We start from the raw sequence: 14,830 nt of genomic DNA, 5'->3' as shown, positions 1-14,830 counted from the left end.
TAATTATCAAATTGCTTATTTGATTAACTATTTCTTTTTTTAATTAAATAATTATTTTCTGAAGTTTGTTACAATACTTTCTTTTAGCAGCAGCTTTTTCATTTATTACTAAATATTTATTTAATTTTGAACAATTTTTTAATTCTCAAATAAATCAATTGATAATAATTGTTGCAATTTTTTTTTTTCTTCTAAATTTTCTAACTTTTTTTTAACAGTCTCACATTTTTTTTGTGGTCTTTTCCTGAATAGGTCATTCATACTAGGTTCTATAAATACAGTTATTAATTTTCATTGCGTTTTTCTCTTTTGTGATTTTTATATTTAAGACTAAGGTGATTTTCTTAAGTTAAAAACTTTTATAAACATATTTATGAAAACGTTAGCTGGAGGAAAGTTTAAGGAGACAGGAGCAGCGCAAATATGTAGCAATGCTGGCAATTACTTTTTTTAATATGTGTATACCTATATATGCACTTTTATCAATACTTGACCGTTTTTTTCTAATTTTGTTGAAAATGCAAGTTGTGGATTAACTTCAAAATTTTATAGGGTTATATAATGGTAATCCATCCTACAAAATATTGGGAGCTTTTAACAGATTATTTTGTTATAAATGTAATTTTACATGATTCTTCCATACGGTTAAGTAATAAATTAAGGTTTTTTTCAAAACAAACATATAAAAACGTTACAGTAAAATGATCTGCAATTTTTTGTGGGTATTTTTAATGCTGTAACAAATGCACTTTTCAAAAATATCTATCAAAAAACCAGTATGAAGTGATGAATGAACGTCCTGCAGTAACGTTCACCGCCATGTAATGATGTAATACTACCCTATGAAAGATGAAAGCACACAGTCTTGTACTGGCTACCCTGTCAGCACGTCATGCCATGGCTTTAATCGAAACTATTTTTATTTACATATTATATTGTAAATAATTGTTTATTTATACGATGATACAATATTTATTAAAACCACACCCAATTACCGTATATCATAGCTCAAATATTAACTGTCTCACCTGCGATACATTGTAAAGTTATTTAAAATATCGTTTCATACCAGGTTTTTTTGTCGATATTTAAATTCATATATTGTTTGCCACAGAATACTATAAAAGTAAAATTCCACTCTTGGGTGTCCAAGCACCCACTATCCTCTTATTTAGTTTATCCATTACTTACGGTGATACGGAGGATTAGAGTTTTGGCTGTTTTTTACACCAAAAATTTCGAATTGGCATGCCTTTGTAGTGATCTGTACAGTTATATATGTAGTGGATAGACTAAATGTTTGTTTTAATTGTTAAAACAATTTTATAAAAGTAATTTTTTCAGTTTTCGCTTACTACGCCCCAACTAAGCTTAATAATTTTTTTTTACTAGTAAAATTACTTTAAAAGCAGTCCACTGTATCACTACTGACGACTTTGAGGCCAAAGCATTAATTAAAATTTAAAATATTTAGCAAAAAAAGGAGGCAAAACTTAAAAGTAGAAGTATTAACTAAAAAAAAAAAATTGCAACTAGAGGTTGCCACTAGAAGAAAGAAAAGTTACAACTAAGTTGCAACTTTTCTTTCAGTTCCAATTTTTAGTTTTAAGTTTTAGCTTTTTTTTAGCTAAAAAATTTGAAATTAAATTAATGCTATGGCTTCATAGTCGTTGGTAGTGTTATAGTGGACTATTTATAAGGTTATTTTAGTTGTAAATAAATTTAGTTAAAATGCGTTCAAGTCCTTCGAAATCAAAATCGAAAAAGTCAAAGGAATTAACGAATCAATTAACATGCATCGATTAACAATTAAAAATCGAAATCAAAATAAGAAGAAAGTTATTAGATCAAGTTAAAAAAATTAAATAAAAAAAGCAATAGATCTATCTAAAATGACAAATAAAATGAAATGGCAAATTATATAAAAAAAAATTAAAAAATGAAATCATAAAAAGGGAATAAAATTAAAAAATAAATGAAAAACGAAATAAAATGAAAAAAATGAAAAGAAAATAAAATAGAAATAAATAAAATAAAATTAAAAAAAATAAATTTTAAAAAAAAGATGAAATAAGAAAAAAATAAAAATAAAAAAATTAAAAGAATAAAGAAGTACTTAAACAAAAAAATTCGTAACAAAATTAAAATAAAATCGAAAAAGACATAAAAAATACAACTAAATGAAAAAATAGGATAACTGTGGATATTACTGGTACTGCTATATTTACTGGCAGTCAATAGCAATGAATACATGAAAAATTGTTTTATAATGATAAATATGCAAAAAAAAAATTTTCTCGTACAGTAGATAACTGCAAAAATATTGCTAAATCGCGTGTTAGTATCAAACATAAATTTGATTTTATTAACAATAACATGGACGGGTAAGTTATTTTCTAAAAAAAAATTAAATTTTACAGCAAAAAGCAACTTGCTTTCAATAGTATTTTTATTAATAAATACGGCAAAATCGAACAAAAAATAATTTATTGAATTAGGAAAAACTCTATTATTTGATAAATGCAATAAATTCTTATTTTAAATGTTTTTTTTTTTTAATTTTGATGCCAGTATTTGGTACAATATTTGTTGCTACTGTCGTGTTACTGGCAGTGATTCGGTAAGGTACAGCCATTTAACCTAACAAAGTCATTAACCACTAAAGTCTTTTGCTCAGTATTCTTCTAAGCCTTCTGAAGATATTTTTCACCAAAAAAATAAGCATAACTAAAACTCTATCACAAATATTAGGTTTTCTGTGGTAAAAAAAAGTGGAGAAAAACAGTATAATTGTTGAATTAGAAACAACAGCAGAAGAAAAAATATCACAGAAAAGAAGAATGTTACAAATAAAAAGAGTCAACAACAAATTAATCTAGGAACAAAATTTTATAAAACAGCAAATTAAAATTGAAAAAGAAAAGGCAAAACTTGTTGCACCCAGAATAAATTGATGAAATTAAAAAAAATAAAATATCTCAAGAAAAAATTTGAGTAAAAATAAAGTTAGAAAAAGATTTGAAGAACAAAATAAGTGAATTGCAAACAAAAGAGAAACACGTTGAGAGCTGGATCTTATATTTTTTTCTAATCATCAAAGATTTTATTAGATTAGAAAGATTTTATTGTAATTTTATGTGATAGGCGTCAAAAAATTATATTTGCCAGTATTACATGGCCAGTAGTTTAAATTTAGACAGTATTGAAAGGCTAATAATATGTGCATGGTGTCAGTAATAAAAGCATGTGGCCTATTTGCAAAATTAATTATTATTGATGATATGATCTTATTTATGTCTATTTAAAAAGTTGTTTATTGTTTCATATTCAATGAAATTAATAATAATAAAAAATGTACAATAGTTATAAATTTTTTTTTTTCATACCATACAGTAAAGTAGCCTTAGTTAAAACAGTGTCAGTAATACCAACAGTTACCCTGATTAAATAAAATAAAAAATAAAAAAAGGGATTAAATAGAAAAAAAAAAAAAAAGCAACAAAAAAAAATTAAAAAAGTATAGAACAATGCAATAATATGAAAAATAAAATAAAAAATCAAATGAAATAAAAAAAAGTTACAATGTACCATAAAAATTTAAAAAAAAAAAAAAAAAATAAAATACAACGAAATACAAAAAAAAATTATGATAATAATTATATAATAGAAAATGAAATAAAAAAAAAAATTTTATCAAAACATAAAAATAAGGAGTAAAATAAAGGGAATTTTAAAAAGTTTTAAAAAATTAAAAAAACAAACCAGAACGTATAAATAGATCATAAAACCAATGGTGCAAATAAAAATTATTTAAAATAAGATAAGTGCCAAAAAATAACAAAACACGAAGTGTGTGTTAAAAAACATTATCAAATGAAGAAACATAATTTCTCAGGTAACAAGGGGGTTGAGAGAGAACGAAGCTGAGTAAGAATATTCACTGCAATAACATAGTTAAGAAGAACAAAAAAAAAAACACAAAAAAAGAAAATTAGTTTAGCACTCACGATGGCTTAACTTTCTGAGTACTGAAATAATTTTTTTTTTTTTTTTAATTCGTTCTACAAGTTTTTGTTTCACTGAACTTTACAAATGCAGTACTTGTTCTTATAGAACTTCGTTTTTCTGTAGATCTCGCGAACTTCTTGTCACCTGAGAAACTGTGTTCCTTTAATTTATAATGTTTTTGACACACATTTAATGTTTCATTATTTTTCGGCAATCAACTCATATTTAAAGAACTTCTTTTTTACCGTTGGTCCAACGACCCATTAATACTTCCTGGTTTGTTTCTTTTAGTTTTTTTTGTTTTTTTTCATTCTCTTTCTTTCATTTTTTTCTTATTTGTATGATATATTTTTTTTTAATTCTTCTTTATTTGATATTTCATTTTATGACCGTCTTTATAAATTTTTTTTATTTCGTTTTATTTTTTGACGTTTTTATTGATTTTATTTACTTTTTTTTTGTATTTATTACTTGTTTTTTATTGTATTTGCTTTTACAGATTTAATTTTTTTTTTTCACTTAATTTTACATTTTATTGCGTCGTTTTATCTTTTTTTGTTTATTTTATTGTACTTTTCCATACTTTTTTTTATTATTAGTTTTTTTTTTTTTTTTTCGAATTTATTTATCTTGATTGAATTATTTTTTTTTGCTTCTATTTTAAATTGTTTATCATTGCATGTTGTTTAATTTGTCAATTTCTTTGACTTTTCTGATTTTGATTTTGAAAGACTCAAACCCACTTCAACTTAATACATTTACAACTAAGATTACCTTATAGGCAGTTCATTGTATCACTAAGAATGACTTTAAAGCCATAGCGTTATTCTAATTTTGAAATATAGAGCTAAAAAAGGCCAAAATTCAAAACTGGACATAGAGACTAAAAGAAAAACTGCAACTTGATTTTCTTTCTTTCAGTGGCAATTTTCGAGTTGCAACTCTTCTTTTAGTTGCAACCTTTAGTTTTAAGTTGTGGCTTTTTTCTAAATATTTTGAAATTAAATTAATGCTATGGCTTAACAGTCATTGGTAGTGATACAGTGGACTGCCTATAGGGTCATTTAAGTAGTGAATAAATTCAGTTTGAAATGGCTCTGAGTCCTTCGAAATCAAAACCGGAAAAGTCATAGGAATTGACAATTCAAACAACATGCGATGATAAAAAATAAAAAATAAAAATAAGAAAAAAGTTATAAAATCAAGATAAAAAAATGAAACAAAAAAAAGCAATAGATGTATTAGGAATGATAAGAAATATAAAATGAAAAATAATATAAAAAAATAATTGAAAAATGGAGTTAATAAAAGTAAATAAAAGTTAAAAAGACATTTAATAATAGAATAAAATAAATGATAATAATAAAAAAACAAAACAATAATTAATGAAACATCATGAAGAGAAAAATCTTTAAAAAAGATAAAATAAAAACTCATAATAAAAATTAAGGAATAAGAATAATTCAAATAGAAAATAAATTGAAATTTAAATAAAATTAAAAAAGATATAAATTACTACGATAGAATATGAAAAGATAATTGAACAAATAAAAAATGTAAAATATGAGATAAAATTTACTAAAGTAGAGAAAATGATTAAATAGAAATAAAAATAAAAATAAAATTGAAAAAAATTTATATAACAGTAAAATAAAATTTGAAAAAAATATAATTAAACATAAGATGAAATAAAATAAAAAGTAAAATGTGAAAAAAAAAAAAACAAAAAAATTATTGCAATAAAAAAAAAGTAATAATGTGAAAAAAAAAATAAATAGATCTTAAAAAGACAAAAAAACACAGCAAAATAAATAAAAAAAAATTAATAATATGGGAAATAATCTTGGTTCTTTGTCATGCCCGCTCCTTGGCATCTTTTGTGAATAAAGTCTGTCAATACTGTACATAAACTGTCTAATACTAATTCTCGTGTCATAACTCTGCCCTGTGATTGTTGGGGCGATCGGATCTTGTGCCCTTTGTTGTAGATCTGCATCTTGTTTAAACTGCTCCAATCCTAACCTATTTCGCCTGTTGCCTATAGGCATATTTTGTATTGTACAGTGTTTTCTTCTGTGGCTATGGGCAGTAACAAATGTTCCCATTCTGTCTGTGAGCGAGCGGACGACGTTGACGCCGATGTCAATGTCCTTGACTGTATTAAATGCGGTTTGTGTCTTCATGTTGAGTGTGCTCGCAGCTCCGGTGCTAGTCTTACGGAGAGAAATGGGGAGATCATGTTTGTCGTGTGCTCGGCCTGTAGCTTGGTGGTGGATCTGTCTCTGGAACACTCTGCTTCACTCGTTGGTCTTACACAGTGCCAACAAAGAGCTCATCCGTTTCTGCATGGTGTCATCGAGGCCACGGTGTCGCAGGTAGACAGTTGGTTGTCTGCCTCTTGGGAAGTTAAAACGCAGCAGGCCATTGAGGGGGCCATTGCCCGTTACAGTGCCCAAACGGACGAGGTGGTGGCTGGGTGTGTCCAGAGAGTGATTGAGCCGGTTGAGAGCAAGCTGGCATCCCATGATGAGATTATATCTGATATACGGTCATCACTGCAGGGCCTGAGAGATAATGTTGACGCTCTCTCTTAGGGTAGTGCCGTTTGTTCTGGTCCCGAGCCCGGCCTATCCGCAGACAGCATCTCTGCTGAACTCAATAACAGAATCGTTAGATCTTGTAACTTTCTGTTGTTCAACTTGGTAGAGCCCGACCACAGTCCGGGTCTCCCAGGGCAGGGCGCTGACAGGGACTCTTCTGCTGCCTTGATTGGTAAGGTTCACGATATGGATATGAGGGCTCTCAGAGTCAGACGCATTGGTAGACGTGACCCGGTCGATCCCTCTAGATCTAGGCCCCTGTTGGTAACTTTTCCTTCACAGGCTGATGCCCCGTTAGTTATTCGTAAGAGGAAGCATATACCCAAGCCCTACTATATCAGGGCGGACCTGACCAGTTGGCAGAGAAGAGAGCTTGAGACATTGAGTAGACGGCTAGATGCACTTAATGCCGATGGTGTCGTCAAGACTATTAGATATATTAATAACACTCCAACAATTGTTGACTCTGAACAGTCAATGGGTGGCCGGAGGAACTCTATTGAGTCTGGTTCTTTTGCTTCCTCAACAATGGCTGGGGTTGAGTTGAGGCACTGTGATGCACCGCACTTAGGCAAAAAACGTAAAGCTCAGGCTGTCTTGCCTGGGTGCAGCTCTGAGCCACTACACAAGAAAGGACGGGGACGACCCAGGGGTTCAAAAAACGATCCTTCTTCACAATCTACTACCAAAATGTGAGGAGCATTGGGGGTGCTAGGAAGCTGAGTTTGTTTCGGAGTGGTGTGAGTAGTGTCAGTCCTCCATATGACATCATTGTTCTGACTGAGACTTGGCTCAGACCCTGCATCCTGGATACGGAGCTTGGCCTGCTTGACTATACTGTGTATCGCTCGGATCGTAATGCGCAACATACTGGCCTATCCCGGCGTGGAGGAGTACTGATCACCGTTCACTCGCATCTTCGTTCGACGTTGTGTCACTGTGACGACGTGATTGACCAGATAATACTGAAAATAATTTGTTCGTCTGCTGCAGTGATACTCGGGGCTTCCTACATCCCCCCCGATGCGTCGTGTGTGGTTTAAAGTGATGCTCTCATAAATCTTGATAGAGTAATGGCGTCGAACATGCATGATGAGTTAATCTACGTTGGTGGTTTTAACTTGAGGAACCTGGACTGGGCGTCTGACCCCCTTGGTTTTACTGCTTTGGATTATGTGCCGCCAAGTTAATTGAGTGCTGCATCTGTAATAACTAAAGTATTTTCTTTCCACGGCCTGACCCAGTTTTTTCCTGCGCACCCTCATAAAAACTATACCTTGGACCTTCTCTTCGGCAATTGCGATATTGTCTGCTTGATCGACGACTTCGACGTGCTGTTGTCCAGTGATGCTCATCATGTTGCCGCTGTGTTTGCAGTGAAGCTCGAACTGCCAGTGTCCGGGGGGGCTGGCCCAGCTGTGAAGAACTTCGGTAGAGCGGACTATGCGGCTATATCATCTTATTTGTCAGGGATCGATTGGAAGGCCCGACTTGTGCATGGTGATGTGAACGTTAATGCAAGTGTATTTTATAATGTTTTAAATGAGTGTGTTGATCTTTTTGTGCCCTTCGGTGTCCCACATTCTGGCGTATTTCCGAGGTGGTACAGCTCTGAGCTTAAACAGCTTATATTGGATAAGAAGCTAGCACACACTAGGTATAAGGCCTTGGGTCAATTGAATGACTATATTGAATTTAAAAGACTACATGCAGTGTGTTTGCGCCACTCGAAATCGTGTTATAAAAATTATATTATTAGTGTCAAAAAATCTGCGTTACGTAATGTTAAAGCTTCTTGGTCTTATGTTAATGGACTGCGTAAAGATAGAACTGATTCGGGCACTATGATATTTAATGGTAGCTCTCTCAGTGATCCCCTTTCATTGCTAATGCTTTTGCACAGTATTTTGGTTCGGTGTACAGTGATTCTAGTTGTCTTTGTCATTATAGTTTTGATAATATCGACCGCATGAATGTCATTCATATGGAGGTCGGGGATGTTGAGAGAGCTATCTCTCGTTTGAAGAGCACTGTGCGTCTGGGCCCCGACGGGATCCCCTCAGCCTTTCTAAAAAATTGCCACATGTTTCTATAAGATCCACTTGTTCTGTTATATAATCAATCTGTTAGCACGGGTGTCTTCCCTGACTGTTGGAAGGATTTGTTTGTTCAGCCTATTCACAAGGGAGGCAGCAAGAGAGATATTTTGAATTATCGACCCATATCTGTTATAAGTGCGATCCCTAAGGTCCTTGATGCCATAGTTGCAAGTAAGATCTCTGACTGCTTTAGTACTGTAATCATAGAGCAGCAGCACGGCTTCGTGAGGGCTAGATCGACCACTACGAATCTTTTGTCTTTTGTCGATTATGTCTCCGGGTCACTTAATGATTCTTATCAAATTGACGCTGTGTTTACGGATTTTTCTAAGGACTTTGATAAGATTAACCATCAGCTTTTGCTCTGCAAGCTGTGGAATCTCGGGATCAGGGGCAGGATGCATGCGTGGCTCTCGTCGTACCTTACGGGTCAGGTTCAGTTTGTTCGTTACCGCGATGCTTTGTCCAGACCCATTGAGGCGCTGTCTGGCTTCCCACAGGGCTCATATATTGGCCCAATACTGTTTGTTTTATTCATTAATGACTTACCCCGCTACTTGAGCTTTGCACGGTTTCTGATTTACGCAGACGACGTTAAGATATTTACTACAATTAAGATACCATTTGACTTTTTCAGACTTCAATATGATCAAAACTCTTTCAATACATGGGCTTTAATTAATAATTTGCCGTTGAATATACGCAAGTGCCATATTGTTAGATTTTGTAAACATAGAGACCCATTTATTTACGATTACAACTTCAATGGTAGTGTTATAAATACAGTTAAATCTATCAGCGATCTGAGTGTAACCCTGAATGACAAGCTCTCTTTTGACGAGCACTTGGTTAAGGTCACGTCTAGGGCTCACAATAGTTTGGGTTTCTTGATTAGAAATACGTCCGACTTCAGGGACCCCAGGACGCTGATTTACTTATACAAAACGTTGGTTCTGCCTATTGTAAATTATTGTTCGGTCATATGGACCGCCCATTACCAAAATCGTGTAAAAGTTTTGGGAAGAGTCAATCATCGTTTTTTAAGATTCATGTCTTATAAGTTACGGTGTCCGATGTCATACCTGAGTCATGACTACACTGCTATTGCGTCTATGTTGAATGTGTATTCTGTAAAGTCTGGTCATGATCTCATTGACTGTTGTTTTATTTATAAAATTGCACGCGACCTCGTTAATTGCCCCAATCTGACATGTCTCTTCGCCGCAAGAACAATCCCATATAATTTGAGACACTATGCGCCAGTCGTTGAGCGTACCTATGCTAACGATTTTTCATTTTTCACATCTACTGCAAGACTAAGAAAAGTATGGAGCTATATCGCGTCATAAGGCTGTGACCTCAGTGTGTTCGATAATGTTTACCGGTTCAAACCATTTTTTGCCCCACTTATGCTCAATTTTATGTAGCGGCCCATAGCTGTGATTACTGCGCTGTACTAATTTATAATTTACAATGTATAGTTTTTTTTTTTTTTTTTTTTTAATTTTTTTTTTTTTTATTTATAATTTTTATTTGTCATTTTTCATTTTCTCTATTAAAATTGCATTTTATGTTGCCTGATAACAGTGTGTATAATATGTTGACTGTTTTGTACTATTTCATACTGCGATACCCGAGCACTGTCCATCATAGCACTTATTTTAATATTGATCTCTCGCCTTACATTACTTTATTGTTTAAGTTATGCAATTACATGTAATGGAACTTGGTTCCGTTAATTATAAATAAATAAATAAATAAATAAATAAATAAAATAAAATTTAAAGTAAAAAAGTAAGATGGATGGGAAAAAAATTAATGAAATGAAAGAAAAATAAATAAGTCAATAGATTTTTAAAGACATGGAAAAATTAAGCAAATAAAAAAAAAAAATAATAATATAAAAAATCAAATAAAAAGAAGTTTGATTTTAAAGTATTTATTAAAAATAAAAAATAAAAATAAAACATCAAACAAAAAATCAAATAAAAAAAAATTTGTTCTAAAAATATTAATTAAAAATAAAAATAAAAATAAGATAATGAAGTAACAAAAAATGAGAAAACTACAAGAAATAAAGCAGGAGATATAGTGGGTCGTGGGACCAATGGTAAGAACGAAGTTCATCAAACATAAGATGAGTGCTGAACAATAATTAAACATGAAATATGTGTTAAAAAACTTCATAAAATAAAGAAACACGATTTCTCAGGTAACAAGAAGGTTGCAAAACCCATAGGGAGAATGAAGCTCTATTAGAATCAGTAGTTCATTTGTGTAGTTCAAATAAATAAAAACTTGGAGAACGATTAAAAAAAACAAAAAATTAGTTTAGTACTCTCAAAGTTAAACCATCGTTAGTACTGAGCTTATTTTTTCTTATTTTTTTTATTTGTTCTTTAGGTTTTTGTTTTACTAAACTACATAAATGCCGTACTTATTTTTATAGAGCTTTGTTCTTCCTATGCGTCCAGCGACCCACTTGTTACCTGAGAAATTATGTTTCTTTATTTTATGATGTTTTTTGACACACATTTCATGTTTAATCATTCTTTGGCACTCATCTTAAGTTTAACAAATTTGGTTCTTATCATGGATCTTATGATCTATTTGTACCCTTGATTTTTTTTGTTTAGTTTTTTTTTTATTTTCTTAAAGTTTTCTTTACTGCACTTTTTTTGCTTAATTTTTTTGTCAAAATAAAGATTGTACACTTACTTTTTTTATTTCCTAAACATTTTTACTGTTTATAACTTATTCTTTTATCTGGATTTTATGTACAGCTATTATTTAGTTTTTCTCATATGAAGTTAATACATTCTTAGAATTAAAAAGCTCACTTAAGCTAAAAACATTATTTAAACTACATTTCTTTTATTATTTATGCATTGAAAACTTATAGCTACATGGAAAATAAACAATTAGGATTCTTGTTCCACTTTAAATACCATTTTTTTAACTACAGAATTAAAAAGCCTGTGGTTAGAATCTTTACATTAGAAATTAATTATTTATATTTTTAAGAAGAAGTAAGTATATTATTCACACACACAAACAGTTGTTATCAAATTTTGTTTAACTTTTTAGTGTCCTTTTATTCTTCTCGATTAAATAAATAATAAAGAATGGTTTTACCAAGCTATAAAATATTGAAAGCTTGAATTTTTGTGCAAAAAACTTACCGGGCAGCGTCCATGGCACATGCGGACATCACACTCAATGTAAAGAGCAGGCGAACCAGTGAATCTAAACGTCTTCATATAAGCAAAAACTTGGGTCTCAAAAAGGCCACTTTCTGACCAGGAGCCACGAAATCGGCTAATCAACTTATCGTCTACTGGGCAGCCATACTGATCAATTAGTTGGATACGCTTATTTCCACCATTGTGTGCATAACAATCGTTTACCACAATGTCGAAGCCATCTGCTAAATAAAAAATTCTATCAATACATTCTCCACAACAGCACTTTAACGATACAATTAAATATAGCTCACTGCACTAGAACTGTAAAATTAATTTAATCCGTTCTGTAAGAAAGTTGTTATAAGCATCATTTTATACTCCACTTACTCAACCCAACGGTATATTAATTCAGTTTAGCGAAAACAAGACTGCCTGTTTTGAGCACGTACAATTGTTGGTGTACTTGTGTATGTGTTAGTATGCTTTGTGTAAAACATGTTCCTATAACAATACTATTTCTATTTTGTATTATAAGTATACATGTTTTCTTAGTAATGCAGTAAACAAAGAGTTATATGTGTAAATAAATAAATTCAAAGATTTTTGAATTTATATATTCTGCTTTTAAAGTACGATGTTGTTATTAAAAATGCGTAGTTTTTTGTTTACATTGTTTATCAAAGACTTGACACTAATATAATATTCAAAATTTTAAATAAAAATTACTGGATAGGAACATGAATTTTATTTAACTTTCTCTATAGTTATAAGCTACTCAGCCTTTTTCGTGTACTATTAATTATTTCTTGCTAGGGGTACATATAGTAATTATTACATAATATAGGGATGAAATAAAAATTACAATCTTGTATACGGGACGACATAAGTACAAATTAATTTCAGACTAACATTGCAATTCGGTAGCCCCCTCAAACTTCAAAATAAGTCTCCTAGTTTTCGTACTGTCTCAACTCAGATACGTAATCCACATATTATGTATGTCTCCAGACCTTTAAACTGCGTCGCTGATCGTTGATCACCACACAATGCTAGATCTAGCGTAACACCAGGAAATATCTAGCCACAGAACAATTTACTATAACTATTTTGGATTTCGTGGACATACTTTGAACCAACCTAGTGCTATCAAAGCAGGTTAAGTGACAACACAAAACCAGGAAAAACATTTGTGAGAAGTTCAGGCAGCCACATAGGATAAAGATTTTATTAGCTTTTTCCTCAGCGGTTATAACGGCATACCCACAGAAGAAGTATTCTCTTAGATCCACTTCGCCGACCAATGGTAAACGGTTGGTTATCTGGGGAATGGCCTAAAGACAAAATAGTCTTGAACCAATGGCGTACTTCTCTTTAGCATGATCTCCATACGCAGAGACTCCGAGGGTAAGGGTCAAGCTACCCATAGCCGGCTGTCCATCTTCAAGAATAATATGGAATGGCAGGAAGTATTACCACTGCCCCTTTTCAGTATCATCAATAATATTTACGTTTCCTAACTAACCATTAACTTTGCCAGTTTTTTTTGGTAACAAGTAACGTTAACAAGTCACCTTGCCAACAAATAAATTGTGAAACTGTTTTCAGACACTGTTAAACCAAATCAGTTATTAACTGACAGATGTAACAAGTGGAGTGCGTTACTGCAAGGCTGGATACTCCAACTACCGACAAACCTAAGTTACCTTTTTCACTCTTAGAATTTTACTAGGAATCACCAATCCTCTTTAAAGTCTGCGCAAAACGAGCCATATACTAAAGTTTTTAATAATTTTTCTGTCTGATGCTACAACAACTGGTCAAAGAAGATCACTCTGAGATATCTAGGCAGTCAAGTTTGTTCAAAACTTCAGTCAAGAAAAAGTTTGGCTCATCGGTCCCATTTTAGTCCGTCTAACGTTGAATTACCTTTCCAACATATATTTTACAACTAGACAAAGTTGACAAAAAACAGCTCTTAGGGCTTACAAAAACTTTAACAATATCTCTAGTCACTAGAAGGCGAATTGAAAGGAAAACCTTCAATGCTTAAAATTCATACAATTTTAGGCTACAAAAAACTGATGCAAAACATACATCGAGACTAAAACAGCAGCGACAAAATCAACGAATAAAGAATCTATTAAGTGAGGGATTAGCTTTCCATTCTCACTCTGGCAGTTATCACTTGAAGCTTCTAGATTCTTATACGGGCAAAAAATTTGTATTTTTATTCGTTGTGGCAATGAAAAAAAGAGAATTTAAGCTTTAGGACTCTTTTGCTTGGGTAGGGAAGTCTAGTAATTGAAAAGAACTAGTGGACAGTGGGTGCTTAGAAACCCACGTATAAGGTTTTACTTCTATACAATTAAATGGCCAGCAATAACTCTGACAGTAGTCACTTAAAGCACTTAACTTTTATAAAAGGCAAAATAATGTGTATTTTCATTGATTATGGCGATAAACACAAAGAAATTAGGCTCCAGGATTTTTTTACTTGGGTAGTAAAGTTTTGTGATTGAAAAAAACTATTGGACAGTCGGTGCTTGGGTGTCCTAGTATAAAGTTAAACTTTAATACAATTATATGGCAAACAATACAATTATGAGTAAAAAAATACCTTAAAGGAAACAATAATTTATACGAAAATGGTACAATTGTGGTGGGAATGGGTGTATCTACAATGGTTCAGTATGGTTTCAATCATTGTTTAATACGAAAATGATTATTGACGATCCAGTACGTCACAATACAATTAAAATAATATAGAGACTGGCCACAACAAGACTGTGTGCTTTTATCAAGTCTTGCGATAATTCTTAAAAAATTTTTCTGCTGCCTACACTCATGAAATCTGTAAACTTACGCTGACATCCATCACACAAGCTAACACACTTATTTATAGTCTATACTGAATACCCAAAATGTAGTTGTACATAAA

General features: G+C 31.8%; 1 protein-coding gene across 1 annotated transcript in view; it reads right to left on the bottom strand.

Moving 5' to 3' along the window:
• LOC149375650 (cuticlin-3) overlaps window positions 1-14,830 on the bottom strand; it is a 705,303-nt gene that overhangs the window by 73,322 nt on the left and 617,151 nt on the right. The window contains exon 9 of the mRNA XM_089598075.1: window positions 11,890-12,134. Within this exon, the coding sequence (XP_089454201.1) occupies window positions 11,890-12,134 (245 nt within the window). The remainder of the gene's footprint in view (window positions 1-11,889; window positions 12,135-14,830) is intronic.

This window comes from Copidosoma floridanum, unplaced genomic scaffold, assembly GCF_036245765.1.
Source record: "Copidosoma floridanum isolate Cflo_tuat_1 unplaced genomic scaffold, Cflo_Japanese_pri ptg000005l, whole genome shotgun sequence".
Lineage (NCBI taxonomy): Eukaryota > Metazoa > Arthropoda > Insecta > Hymenoptera > Encyrtidae > Copidosoma > Copidosoma floridanum.
This window is presented reverse-complemented; position numbering and strand designations above follow the sequence as displayed.